The 14,431-nt window shown below is 40.3% G+C and overlaps 3 protein-coding genes across 3 annotated transcripts; 1 reads left to right on the forward strand and 2 right to left on the reverse strand.

Moving 5' to 3' along the window:
* Positions 1-6: 6 nt before the first annotated feature.
* Positions 7-4,928, reverse strand: LOC121696933 (NADH-cytochrome b5 reductase 3). The gene is made up of 9 exons (XM_042078082.1): positions 4,781-4,928; positions 4,111-4,236; positions 3,758-3,830; positions 3,229-3,335; positions 2,867-2,996; positions 2,566-2,649; positions 2,388-2,473; positions 1,931-2,030; positions 7-1,675 (listed from the first exon to the last, which is right to left on the reverse strand). Exons 1-9 carry the CDS (start codon positions 4,799-4,801, stop codon positions 1,503-1,505), a joined length of 900 nt encoding a protein of 299 aa, XP_041934016.1. The 5' UTR covers positions 4,802-4,928; the 3' UTR covers positions 7-1,502.
* A 66-nt stretch (positions 4,929-4,994) lies between these two features.
* si:dkey-222f8.3 (uncharacterized protein LOC561722 homolog) lies at positions 4,995-9,653 on the forward strand. Its single transcript, XM_042078083.1, has 7 exons — positions 4,995-5,127; positions 6,396-6,495; positions 6,954-7,065; positions 7,196-7,317; positions 7,415-7,527; positions 8,015-8,168; positions 8,487-9,653. Exons 1-7 carry the CDS (start codon positions 5,117-5,119, stop codon positions 8,742-8,744), a joined length of 870 nt encoding a protein of 289 aa, XP_041934017.1. The 5' UTR covers positions 4,995-5,116; the 3' UTR covers positions 8,745-9,653.
* Positions 9,654-10,364: 711 nt separating this feature from the next.
* On the reverse strand, positions 10,365-14,354 carry tnnt2c (troponin T2c, cardiac). The gene is made up of 3 exons (XM_042078084.1): positions 14,266-14,354; positions 13,497-13,543; positions 10,365-11,677 (listed from the first exon to the last, which is right to left on the reverse strand). Exon 3 carries the CDS (start codon positions 11,659-11,661, stop codon positions 10,798-10,800), a length of 864 nt encoding a protein of 287 aa, XP_041934018.1. The 5' UTR covers positions 11,662-11,677; positions 13,497-13,543; positions 14,266-14,354; the 3' UTR covers positions 10,365-10,797.
* Between the last annotated feature and the right edge of the window lie 77 nt (positions 14,355-14,431).

A 14,431-nucleotide genomic window follows, 5' to 3' on the forward strand; every position in this document is an offset into this window, starting at 1 on the left:
CAAATAGAACGTTCAAGCATTGTTTTTGTTTTTATTGATGAAAGGGTGTCATGAATACACTGACAAATACAACTTGCCTTACAGATACATCTGTAGTCTTAACATCTGTGCATGACTTATTTGGTGTATTGCGTGATGACAAATTGTGCATGTAATGGTAGATAGCAGGTGTTTGTTTCACACAACATACTCAACACACAGTGCATAAGGGATATGCATTCAAATAATAGTTTTGATGGCGTGTAAAGCATTTCCACTCAAACATAATTTCAGCGAGTTGTTTCCATAACATCTGCATCATACTGGAAAGGAGAATCTTGAAGAGGATGGTAAGGCACTCATTTTCAGAACAGAAATCAATCGAATATCTGACACTCCTGAAGGCCAGGCAAGACAATGTATTTCACCTATATTCAGATTTGTTCATTTCAATCGTTGCTGAAGTATACATAAATATATGGTTATTGTAAAATTAATGCTATGATTATTGATTACACATAATATTTGAGGCAAAAGGCCAGCTGTGAAGTTGCCAAAGCCATCAGCCAATATTCTTGTGTAATATCCTTAGCTTCGGTGTAAAAACTGAAATAACAGCATAGAACTCAAAAAGATAAAATGACAAGCCAAAACATTCAGAACCAAACATTTTGTGAAACAAGGGGACAAGTAACTGTAAAACTAAATAATACAATGGGTCCATTATTTTCTGTTGCTGACAAAATTCAGAGCCGTATCATCACAAAAATGGCAAACACTCCCCCTAGTGGCCAAGCACATGAGCCTTGGCCAAGTACCTGGCTGCAGGTTCCCACTGTTAAGGAGCAGTAAAACATGGGCCTGAACAGATCCTTCGTTTAGTCACACTCAGCCATAAATTTTTTAAGTGCAAACTGAGTAGTGAGCTTGGTTGGACCACGGATGTTTCTGTTCAATGTTTACAGAAACTGAAGGAATTTAGTCAGTAGGATTAGGAAGGAGGCAAAATAAAGTCAACACGGCACAATTTGCTACCCGTCAGAGCATCCTGATTTTGGTCTCAGTTCAACATGTGTATATTAATGCATACTTCCTCATCAAACAGCAATCATGCAAAATTCATTTGCTTACTTGCTAAAAATATTCAGATACATCAAACAAAATGACATTTTTGTTGTTTCTGTTGTCTACAGCATAACGCCGAGAGCAAACTTCTCATATTGTGTCCAGACTTGACAAGACACAGTTTTTCCCCTCTACATAACTTAATCTTTACAGCCTTAGAGATGCATATGCACTGTTGTGACAGTTTTGGCACTGTTGCTAAAGGAACAAGAATTTTCTTAAGTCGCTCAGGCATAAATACAGGTTGAATTTCGCATGATACCGTTACAATTACCAGGTTTCAAAAAGCAGCGTGTGCAGCCCATCTACGCTGCTTGACCACACATACACTTTGATCAAGCGCGAGGGTCAGACTCCCAGTCTGACTGGCCTCCTGACCCCTCCCTCTTTGTGTACATCTAGAAGGTGAAGCGGCGAGTGTCCGAGTGGCCCACCTTGTTCAGGTTGGGGATGCAGGCGAACTCGATCATGGGAGGCGGGCCACACATCAGGATGAGCGTGTCGTCGCCCGGAGGCGGCAGATGATTCCGCACCATCTCCTCACTGATGAAGCCTTGGCTGTACGTCCAGTCTGATGACCCCCGAGAGACAATGAGAAAGAGAGAGAGAAAGAGAGAGAGAGAGAGAGAGAGAGAGAATGAGAGTGAGAGAGAAAGACAGAGTTGAGTTACGTAACTTACAAAAATCTCTCATTGCTTCACAGTGGAGGAAATACTTTCATTCCGAGACAATGTTGAGTAATTTTTTAATATAATACAGCCCTTTCATCACTGATGGGCAATATACTGATGGGCCACAGTTCATGATGAAGAAACTAAGATGTTACCCTCATTAGCTTTATCCACAGTGAACCACAGGTTGAATCGGGATGGGTGGTTGGCCAATACCTCCTCAAGCTCAGGTCGAAGGAGAATGTCTTTTTCAGTCTGAGGAAAAACAGGCAAAGGACCACGTGTATTAGTGTGAAACATGAACTAAAATTATGATCAATACTTTTCCACACATAAACTGGGATTTATGAAAAGCCGGGGGAAATGCATACGTCCGTGTGTGATCTGGAGGTGAGGTATGCATAGCATTGGCAATTTGCAGTTTTTTCTCCACATCCATACACAAATTGTGTGATTTTCTAGGCAGCTTACACAAAGATTGATACATTTGGACAAAAGGTTGTGTCAACAGAAATTACCAACAAAAAGGTCTAAGCAATATGATCGCTTTAAATACCTACCCAAGAGCCTTATCCAAACATTTGTATTAAATCTTTGAGGATGTAGCTTTACCTGGTTGGCAAAAAGCAAATGACAAACTGTCTGGTCCTTGGGGTCTTTCATCACAGCTCGGATGATCTGCAACATCGGCGTGATGCCTGAAACAAATGAACATCAGCTTCTCCAACCAACCATCCAACTACACTCAACCTGTGGCCACAGTCTCATCAAATGGAGTTCACTAGCTCACCTGTTCCACCAGCAATCATGCCCACATGTTTTGCCTTCTTTATTTCAGCCTGGGCCTTCTTGTCAGGTTTGATAGCAAATTCTCCTGAGGATAAGATAAGTGACTTTGTTCACTTCTTTGTTGTGTCTCTCTTTCTGTTTAATTTATGCATATTTACAATCATTTCTGAGGATATAATACTGAAAAGTAAAAAAAAAAAAAAGATTCATACATTCAAAGACATAAGATGTCAACCTGCAATTTTCAACATTATACTGATATGCAGTGTTATACAAATCCTTTCCCAGCACCGTTAACAGACCTTTTCCCTGGTAGATTAATAGCCCGCTGGGCCCTCTGAAATCAATAGTCTCGCCAATGCGCAAACTCTCCAAGTACTGACTCATCTTGCCTCCCTCAGGGAACTTCGGGTGCACATTCTTGTAGTAGATCTAGAAGTGGAGCACGACAACATTGAAGAGAAAAAAACAATGCACACAAAAATAAAAGATACAAAGATCGAAAGACACACGAGTTTCATTTCAGATGTACTCATTACTCTAAGTGAGAATTTACTTCCTCCTTTCTTGGTGTCAAATGAAGTGCTAAAACTTGATCACACAGATCATATCTATGCCGCCTGCATGTATCCACCAAAGCCATCCAGTTTGAACCATGTTTTACCTTGACCACCAGGTCCACAAATCCTTTGTCATCGTCACTGGATACAGGAGTGTAAGGCCTCACCACCAGTTTGTCATCGATCCTAGCTGACAGATAGATATGTTGTCCTGGAAACGAGACAAACATTGCATTGATCAATCGGGCAACATGATCAATACATACCAGTACAGCTGTAGAGCTAACTGCAAAATATGACTGCAAGCAATTCCATCATCTATTGGATTGTTTTGTTAGCATTCCTCTTGAGAATGAACGTTTCGCATAATAAAAATGAGAGAGAGAATGGTCTTGGAAAAAGTACTGTACATTTCAGTCTGTCACATAAAGCCTTTAATAAGGAATGACCAGAAATACATTGACGTTACATCATGAGGCACCTGCAAGTTAGAGAGTTGACACTGGATAAGTCTTACCTGGTCAATTTTAGCTTACCAGTTCAGCAAGAAAGAATATTTCTGGTCATCTGTAACTGACACATTAGCATGCATTGTAATCATCAGAAAATATTTGAGACTTTGACCGAACTCACCAATGGGCAGACCCAAGACTTCATCTGGGGAGGTAAGGGCAAAGCGGAACTTTCGAGTGTCATGGCTGATAATCTAAAATACATAAACAAATAAAGAAGAACTCTGCTGATGTCAACAGTTTACAAATAACATGCTAATTTGGTTAGACATGAATACAAAAACTTCGAACACAGACAAACATCAAAAGTATCCTCATGTTTCATACAACATAAAAAAACACACTAAAATAAGAATATTTTAAGGCCAACATACACAAGTCTACATCGATAGAGAGTTACATGTAGGCCACTCAGTAGCCTATATGACACTTGGCATATCGGCAGCACTGTAACATTACTGGACAAGCTCTCACCTCTTTATCTATTAATCTCAAGGGGTATTTGATGGTTGGATCTTTTAGAGTAATTGCAGGCTTTCTCTTGCCGCACAGAAGGTTGAAGATCAAGTTGCGGATTCTGTCAAGGAATCCGCATATGAACTGAAAATTGAAAACATGTCACTAGCACTAATACACATTAATAGCTAATCCACAATAGAGTTGTTCTCAAAAATGTCAGGTCATGTCTAACATCTTTCTGACATCACGTTATCAAAACACGTTCCAACACAAAATAAAAAAACCCATCAAAATATTTCCACAAACAACACAATTTGTAGCGGAATAACAGGCTATATTTCATTCAACAATGCCCGGCTATCAAGTCTTTAATTTGCTCTAATCCCGTGCCATTAGTTAATACTTTGTTACAGTATGCAAGTTATCCGTGAATACATGTTCTCATTTGGTTTACAGAAGCTATCTGGTTTAGAAACTTGGGGCAGTTCATTTTTAAGTTTTGCTACGACAGACAAGCATGCTAGCTAAGATAAGTTAGCTAAGTAACGTCAATGGCTTGACAGTTAGCCTACTAAAGCACACGGGCTTTGTGGAAAACACTTCACATTGTAGCAACAACTAGCTATAGATGAATATCAGATGCAAGGTTTAAAACTTCTTCTTAGCATTCACAGGTACAACTCACGCCACAAATTTGAGAGAGCATCTTGGCTTCGTTCGATGCACTAACGACTTCTGTCTTCCTGAAGTCTGTTTCAGCCACGCCTTCAGAAATGGATAACTCTACAACCAGTAGATTCTAAAGGAAGCGAAGCACCGCCTCCTCTTTTCGAGACTAACCCAATGAAAGACTGGTTTGTTTAATTCAGGGCGGGCGTTGGGTAATCACAAATAAGTAATGGTTTATTATGGGAGAGGGTGTTTTTTGACGGACAGTTCCTCTATAATTGTAAACCGTGTCAATTTTATGCGGCTGTAAACTTGGCTACGTCTTTGAGGAAGTGAGAACTAAACCGTAATAATGGCGTATAGGTGAGATTTTCTCTAGATTGCTTTTTGTCATTTGTGACATTATCGTTTTGGGTTACGTTACATACGAGTAATGTTAAGTGAAGTATGGAGAATCTGTTGGAAGTTTTCTTAAGACTTCATGGAATAAGTCAAAATTTCCGAGAGGTTGTTTGGTATTGCAAGTTATAGGTCTCTGTCGTTTATTTGGATATTACTGAGTTAAAATAACTTATGATAGTATTCTGGTATTATTTGTGAATGTGGTGTTCTTATCCGTCTTTTACAACCTGTAGGCGATTGTTCATAGGCCAGCACGCATGAAACGCAGTTTGTGCCCGTGTTTACACACACACACACACACCACGCGCTATCACAGAATTAGGCCTAGTTGTCTTGGAATCACATTGAAGCTGAGTAGGCCTATGTATGGGAATTGTTCTCCCAAACATTTAAGATGCGCTACCAACATGGGTGATCCGTTGTGTTTTCTTCCATTGATTATTTATAATGTATCATTTAATGGAGAAGTAGAAATTGCATATATTTCCTGTGCAGTTGAGTCATGGTGTCATGAGTAGCCTTAGACATTTTTCCTGTTCCCTAGATACAGTATTTTGATAACACAAGACTTGGTGATGGCTCTGCAGTTTGAAACCCTTCTGCCTGTGGTCTGACACCAAAGTTATAAAACAGGGAGCAGCATAAAAGATCTGTGCATGGTTTAGCAATATAGAACAAAAAGGGTCTATGCCATAGCCATCACTAGTTCTGCCATCATTGTGAAATTGTTGCAACACTCATTATCAGAATTTTACTGCATCTATTTGTTTAGCTACTTTTTGTGTTTACCTTATATATTATTCTTACTACTATAATGGTACTGCCACTATATTTGTATATGTTGTTCATACATTTTTCATATTGCATAGCCACATTTATTCTGCTCTTATTAGGTAACTGCTAATACACTGCACATATTTATATTTAATTTATATTACTTTAAACCACCTTCTGTAAACCAACTGTATACTACCGTCTACATTGAACTATTTTTGCACTTGTGGTTAGACACAAACTTTGTTGTCGTTGTACTTGTACTCTGCACAATGACAATAAAGTTGAATCTAATCTAATTTAATCTAATCTAATAATGTACAGTAATAGCCTATACTGTTGATGACATCCATTACATAATCAGCAACACTTGTGTTGATCCAATCACATTCCTGTTTGTTGTTATCTTAATATTCACTCGGTCTGATTGTTGTGTTTATATTGTGCCGATGTAGTCAAAGTGTGAATGAAGAGATATCTGCTGTCTTGAATGAGCTGTGGAAGCTGGATACTAACCGTCTTAAGCCTGGGAAGGATTACGCCATCTCAACACAGGTAGGCATTGATTGGTAGAATTGCTAATTTCATGGGGGAAGAATAAATGCTCTCCTTTATTTTCTACAATTTGAATAGATTTTAAAGTTCAACAGTTTGAATAGATGTTATATCATGTAACATTTGCATAGATATTCCACAGCCTTTCATAGTGCATATGAGTCCAATCATATCTGCAGCCTCATGTAAGAATCCAAAATTGAACATTTGAATGGTTCACCTTGACTGCACTATTATAAATTATGCCTGCACGAAAGCAGTGTCATGTGTTTTGGCATTTTATCTGTCGGATAAAAGTTCAGATATATATAACAGATATTTCCTTAATTTTTGTAACATGATGCTGCAACAACCCATGGGTTTTGAATGAATCACTTTGATACTAAGACTACCATTTGATCTCAGGGGGCTCTATAAATGAAGACATGGCACTTCAGTGATTGTTGTTGTGTGCTTAGGGAAGAGCAGGCTATGTGGCACACAGGAGTAACCAGGCCAGGGACAGTGCAAGGGATCCACTGTTCTCATACGTAGATGAGGACAAGCTGAGGACCATTGAGACTTATGCTCGTAAGTACAGCAAATTCATGCCCGAGGAGATATTTTTCATTAAAAGACAAATTTGTTGTCCTAAAGCCATGCATTTATTTATGGGCATTAATGTTAATGCAGTGTTATAAATACATACTAATGGCTACAGACTTCATCAATCTCCTCGACAACTATGAGATGTCCACGGGTGTATCAGAGACTGTCACATCACAGGAAATGATGGAGAACCATCTCTTTCTGGATGCTGTCCTTCAAACTGAGGTCATGAAGGTACAAGTGTCTTGCTTTTTTCTTATATCCAGTAACACTGCATGGATTCAGCCAAATAGCGTGCTCAGTGACTGACTCCAGTGTTTTGTGTTTACAGTCTGCCCACAGATACTTGGTCAAGAAGGGACAAGCTTCTTCAGATGCAGTGCAGTTCAAGAAACAGCTGTTTGACATTTGGTTTCGCCTCTACCATCGAGACAGAAGTGGCGGGTGGGTCCCTTGCATAGTCTCTTAGATCCTTTGCGTTTGCAAGTGCTTTGCTGTTATAGTCTCCCTCATTGTTTGAAAATTCACAATGCTGTGGTGTCTTAGCGGCAGAACTAGTCATTCTATCTCTTAAATTGTACATCAGATTGTGCACTAAACTTAGTAAACACTTAGCACACTTAGTTTTTAGTAAACAGGAAACCATCTGGCAATTAGTCCTAGAAATAAAACTGCTATATACATACTTGTCACTAGGTTGCACTGTACCGTTACTTTTGCAAGTTTAAAGTCAGGACATGGCATTAAGCATATCCATAGGACTTATAGACCTGTTTCCATGTTCTTTTTTCGAGCTTTCTTATGTGTAATAGAAGAGGTATAAAGCACAAAGACATACTTTATGCTTCATAAATGCTGAATTTGAAGGAGCGCGTGTTGTTTCAAACTCACTTTCACACACAATCTCTCTCTTAATTTGCTCTGTACACAGGCAGGATTCCTGCGGTTTTGAGCATGTGTTTGTCGGAGAGACCAAGCACGGGAAGGAGATCATGGGTCTGCATAACTGGGTCCAGTTTTACTTGCAGGAAAAACACGGCCATGTTGATTACAGGGGCTACAAAGCCAGGGGCAATAAGGACACAGTAAGTACACATAGGGCCAGGTGTGGTATGCAGCAGCAGTGTCTGTAATCTTAGATGATATATAGCTGTTCCGCTCTGCAGGCTCAGTGTGTGTGTGTGTGTGTGTGTGTGTGTGTGTGTGTGTGTGTGTGTGTGTGTGTGTGTATCTACTGGCTATGTGTCTTAGTAGTCAGACAACTGGGATCACTTATGTGCCATACTATCATTGATGTACTGTATGTATGTTCCACACATGGAGAGCATGTCTTGCTGAATGTCTCTGCTAGAGTCTGTTATGTTTTTGAACAGTGTGTTTACTTGTGCTTCCTCCTCACTCAGCCTGATGAGGACGATCATGTCCTGAACCTGCAGTTCAGCTGGAAGGGCCTGGTCAAGCCAGTGGGCAGCTCCTTCATTGGGGTCAGTCCTGAATTTGAGGTGGCTCTCTACACGTTGGTCTTCCTCATGTCCAATGAGAGGGTCACCAAAGTGGTGGTGAAGGTGGATGAGTACCTACTAGAGGTGGTCGTGTGCAGATATGGGTACTCTATTGGGACATCCTATCCCAAGATGCTTAGCAGCAATGACAGGGATTAGCATCCCTCAGCTAAGGGCCCATCCACAAATATTGTTTTCGAAACATTTCATTTTCTTGTGGATTCACCCTACAAGTTTTCAAGTACACTGTTTTCAAGTACAAGTGAAAACAACTACATCATTTGCAGATGTAATAATAAGTAACATAGGGCAACTGAGCTTGATACTGAGTGTAGAAATGCACAGGAGAATTATTATTATGTGGCAGATATTTTGTTCGTTTGTTTAAAATTGCATTTTATGCCTGAATTTACAGGCTCTCTAAAATACATGAAATACACATTATTATAACCACCTCTGAAGAGCAGAACAGTGTCTCAGCTAAAATCAAGGGGCATTTTCAGTACTGATATGCAAACATTTGGCTTGGAAATTTGAATCGGGCTTGGGAGGCTTTATTATCTTAGCCTAGTAAGTGGAAACACTATGCAGTGGTCATAATATGTGCCACTCTATGTAAGGGATAATGGATGACACAGTGTTTAGATACCCAAATCCCTTGGCATGGTATAAAAGAATTGCACCTTACCAGCTTGTTACCTTATGTAAGAAATTACCAGATTAGTTGATAATTTTGTACTGTTGATACAACTGTACCTTTTGTACTTAAAGTATTACATTTATACCATTACAATGTTATTTATCTTTCTTAGTCAACATTTAATTAGCATCTACATTATTTGATAAGTGACTTTGTTTATGGTTTTGTTTTTGAAGTTTATAATTTGTTTGTCTTAATGCATGTTCATAAAACTGGAAACATCTTATTGACAAGATTATCCCTCAAACGAGATGAAGTCTAAAAGGAAAAATGTGCCATAATCTTTGCAGTGAAATAGCCTCCTGGCTTAAATATCTCCTCTTATTTTGATGTGTTCAAATGGTGTTCAATAAAGTGTTAATGTACAATATGTCCTACTAATTATCAACAGACGTTATGAAAGAAAGCTTCACACAATCCAGTACTCTGTTCACACTGCTAAATTGAGTACAGTATGTTCTACACTCAATACAGTTCAAAATGCACTCTGCTCGTCATAGCAATTCACTTTTATAAACACACCATTACTTAACTCACTGGAGGTCATTACAAATGTAAATAGTAGCACAAGGTTCTGACTGCATGACCACACATTTAGGAACAGCATCTCTGCTGGCTTTCGACCCCTTCACCTTGCCTCTGAGCTTAACTGAGCCACATTCCTTCTTGAACTCAGCTGTCACAAACTAAACAGCCAGGCAGATGGACATGCATGCCACAGTTGCTCTAATGGGTGTCCACTGGACGATATGATTCAGAAGAACAGCTTCCGTGGGGAGTGAGCGTAGGGGTACCTCATTGACTGATAAAATAAGGGGTTGACAGGAAGACTAAGGTCCTTTTATGGTTTGACGTCTGAAGTTCCAACAGTTTCTATAAATATGGCCCAGGGAAACTAATTGGAATAGGAGTCAATCAGATGTCTATTTGTTTCAATACACAACAATTGATCAACTGATATCAATTTATATTTAATAATTGAAATATCTTTGAAAACTGAAAGAATGTTTGTCTTCTTTCTCAACAAGACTAATTAGTGTGTTTCCTCTGTCAAAACTTAAGGATAAACTTCCATCACATCACAACAAACAATAGTGTTCATTTTTATTTTTCTTTATTGTTAAACATCTGTGTTCAAACAGTGATAATAATTGTCTCTCATATGTTCCTGGAGTGAAACAGTGACATAATATACCCTGGAAGGCCAACATTTGCTGGATTTTAATAATACTGATGTGCTGAGCATTGTGATTCCACATCAGATTACTTTTTAAAATATATATATCAGTGGTATCTTGGTGGAAGTTAAAATTGTGCAAATTTTACAATTTTCAACAACAAAGGCCTGTAACAGAGTCTGTGGTCTTACAGCATGTTTGTTTCACCATCCATAATGACTTGTTAGGCTTACAAATGAAACTGGTCATGAGTCCAATGGAAATGAGCCAAAACATGCAACAATGACAAACCTTTAAGCTACTCCCCAACACAAAAGCCACCCAAAGGAGGCATTCACTTCCTTGAGCCTGTCTTGCCCTTGGCGGCCCTGGTGGTCTTGGCTGCCTTGGAGCCCCTCTGGTGGTCACTGACCCGGTTGCGCAGCACGCTGACCTCGTACTTCTGCTTCTTGTGCTGCTCGGTTAGGTCGAACTTCTCGGAGTGCAGCTGATACAGCCACTCCCACAGGTCGCGGGCCTTCTCGGCCAGCTTGTCCTGGTTCAGGTGGTCGATGTTGAGCGGCTTCCGGCGCTCCGTCAGCACTTTGGTCTTCTTCTCGCGCTCGGTCATCTTCTTGCCCCTCTTCTGGTCCACCCTCTGCAGGTAGCTGCCGAAGCCCTTGTTGGAAATGATCTTCTTCTTCTTGGCCTCCTCGTCGGCACGGAGCTTGGCAGCCTCCTCCTCTCGTCGGGCGCGCTCCTCGGCGAGGCGCGCCTGCCGCTCACGCTCACGTTCGGCGCGCTCGCGCAGCTGCTCGGCGCGGTCGGCACGGCGGCGCTCAATGCGGCTGCGGAGGGACACCAGGTCGTCCTCCTCCTTCTGCCGGGTGTTGAAGTGCAGCTCGATCAGGCTCTGCAGCTCGTTGAAGTCCTTCTCCACGCGCTTGCGGTGAAGGTCATCAAAGTCCACTTTCTCGCCGTCGGGCAGCTTGGGTGGTGCGATGTTAGGGACGTACATCTTAGCTTTGGGCTTGGAATCCTCCTCTTCATTCTGCTCTCCCTCTTCCTCTTCCTCCTGTTCTTTCTCAGGCTCCTCTTCTGGTTCCTCCTCTACCTGCTCCTGTTCTTCAGCCTCCTCCTGCTCTTCCTCCTCCTTCACTTCCTCCTCAGCCTCCATCTCTTCTTCGTACTCCTCCACGATTTCCTCAGTGTCAGACATGATCTGAATCTGAACTCTGAAACAAGGACAAAAAGCTGTGCTGCTTCCAGTCAGCTCTCAAACCCTGCAGCTTCGTCTAAAAAGAGGGGGAGAGTCCAACAGCCCCGCAGCCACAAGACTTTATAGGGTGCCGCCACCCATGTGACCTCAAACAGACCCAACTTTGAGCTGCAGTGTTTGAACTGGGGGGGTTAGAGTTAGGGGGATGGTGTTCAAACAGATGGAGGCATATCTATTTTCTCCTTTGCTCGAGACTTGCCCCATTCTCTCCCAGGACCACTGGCCCTTCCTACCCCCCTCAGCTCTCATTCCTTTGTCAGAGCAAGAGGGGAGACTATTTCAGACGCGGAGACAGATGCACTCACACTTGTGCTCTCCCCAACCTCCTGACAGTGGAGATGACAGGACACACATTCTGCTTTGTTTCATATTCACATTCATCTTTACAACGGGCTGGAGTATTACAGTTCCTGTGTAGGCTACTTTTGGTGTTGCTTTGAATGTGCCAGTAAAAGTATACATTCTAAACTTTTCTGAAGGAAGTGCTAAAGACTATTATTATGCTTGTTGTATGAAATGTTGTAAGAACATTTGAACACTACATTTTCTTTGTTGCCCTAGCTAGAAAATCGGGCAATTCTTCACTTGGGGGTTGAGTGATATGCTGAAGCAGCTGTGTTCCATACAATACAATTTAATTGGCCTTGAAATAGTTGTTCTATCTATGGATAGTTAATATTGTCCGTGTTTGTGGAGGAAGTGAAGTCATCCAGTTACCCACTGTTTTTCATTTACATCATTGCCTCTTAAGAATGCAGTTAAAATATTTGTCTTGAACATTGTGACCTTGTCCGTTTTGTTTACATTGACACTGTTTGGATTTCCAGACAGACAGCCACACTAGAAGACCAATGAAAGGAGCTATAAATATTTTAATGCATGTTGCTCGTAAGAAAATGCCACAATGTTTAATGTCCAAGGAATAACTGACATACACAGACAGGTGTTTTGAAGGGTTTCAATGGCATCATTCCCTGGTATACTTTAGTCCCAGTTTATTGGGAATAACTGTTATACCAGTAGGACATCATGACTTAAAATCACATTGCAAACATCTAGGTATATTATGACTTATGATTGCATGATATATTCTCTCTCTTATGAGATCATTTGCTGACTATACTTTAGTATGGATTCTACATTCAGTTATTATGAGATGTGAGTATTCTCTGCCATGAATATGAAGATAGTGGAAATATTGCAGACAAAGCCAGATGTATTACATGGGCACGAGTTCACATACCCAAAACCCTACACTAGATCAAGTCGGTGATGTTATGGCAAAGCCTATATGACACACCATTGTGTCATATAGGTGATGACACACCATTATCTCAAGTGGGGACAGCCAAATGGACAATGCTCTGAAGACCCTGATAGAGGAATGCATGTGTCTGGGGTCATTACATATATAGCACTCCATGACCATGGGAATTTCATTTTCTAGAGGAAGTGACAAAATTCAGGCCTTGTTGTTTTGTGGCTTACAGGTGGTAATCTTATTTAAATCAAGGCTCTGATTGGAAGATGGTGGTGAGAGACAGCTGTGTCTGTCAGTAAGGCTGCAGGGAGGCAAAGACTGATAGGCACTAAAAATAACGCCATCCTCCCTCTCTGTTATAATGCAATATATTACAAAAGACTAAATAAAATGATAATGCTTTACCCAGTAAACTATTATGCATGTTAACCTAATACTGCACTGCATGGGTAAACAAAGTCAGTTTCATGGCTACTGATTTTCTTACCAAGACTGTACCTGAAAGTTTACATACCTCACATCTCATGGCAGCAGAAAGATTGGTAGACTACTTCAGTGGTCCTGAGAGGAAAATGTACATAATGTGAAATTAGTAGCAAAATGAAAATGTATACTTTATAGAAGACCTAAAGTAAAAATATGGTACTATACTCAAATCACCCAAATCAAACAAGGTGGCCATCTTCATAAGTCTAACATATGGCAGTGGTTCTCAAACTTTTTACAATGATCAGAGAACAGGGCTCTCCAAATATGACCAACATTGAAATACAGTATAGCGTAGGAAGAAGGATTTATTTATTATATATATTTTGCTATAATTTGTGATGTGATTATTTCATCTTTATAAAAAAAAAATCTCAGGATTCCCAGGGGTACCACTAGACTGAGTCCGCGTACCACAGTTTGAGGACCACTGACATGACATTACAAGACATTACATTTTATTTTAGAGTACACACACTTTCTGCTTGAAGGGCACACAATGTTAAACGATCTTCACCTTGTAAATTAAGTATGTAAGTAAAATATATTTATAGAATTTTTTTTACAGGAGTCACAAAGTGCTTTACAAGACACACAATATATAAAAGACGAAACAGACACACAGAGAGATGACAGATAAAAACAAGAAATAACACAAGATTCAAGAGGGGACACATGTTATGATATACTGTATGCTGAAATGGCAGCCTCATATATGACTGCCTGACTACTGTAGCACTCCTGAGGACAGAGAGAGAGAGAGAGAGAGAGAGAGAGAGAGAGATATAGTACATTACAGGTCAGGTCAGTGAAGAATGGCACAATCCTGGGATGATGATTTGGTACAGCCTTCTCTCCAAATCCAAGACAACTGATAATGAATGTAAAATGTAGAATGTAAAATGTATAGATTCATACATAGTTATTTTTGTATATTCCTAGACTATGTAATAATATGTTTAT

Source organism: Alosa sapidissima, chromosome 22 (genome assembly GCF_018492685.1).
Source record: "Alosa sapidissima isolate fAloSap1 chromosome 22, fAloSap1.pri, whole genome shotgun sequence".
In the NCBI taxonomy this organism is placed as follows: Eukaryota; Metazoa; Chordata; class Actinopteri; order Clupeiformes; family Clupeidae; genus Alosa; species Alosa sapidissima.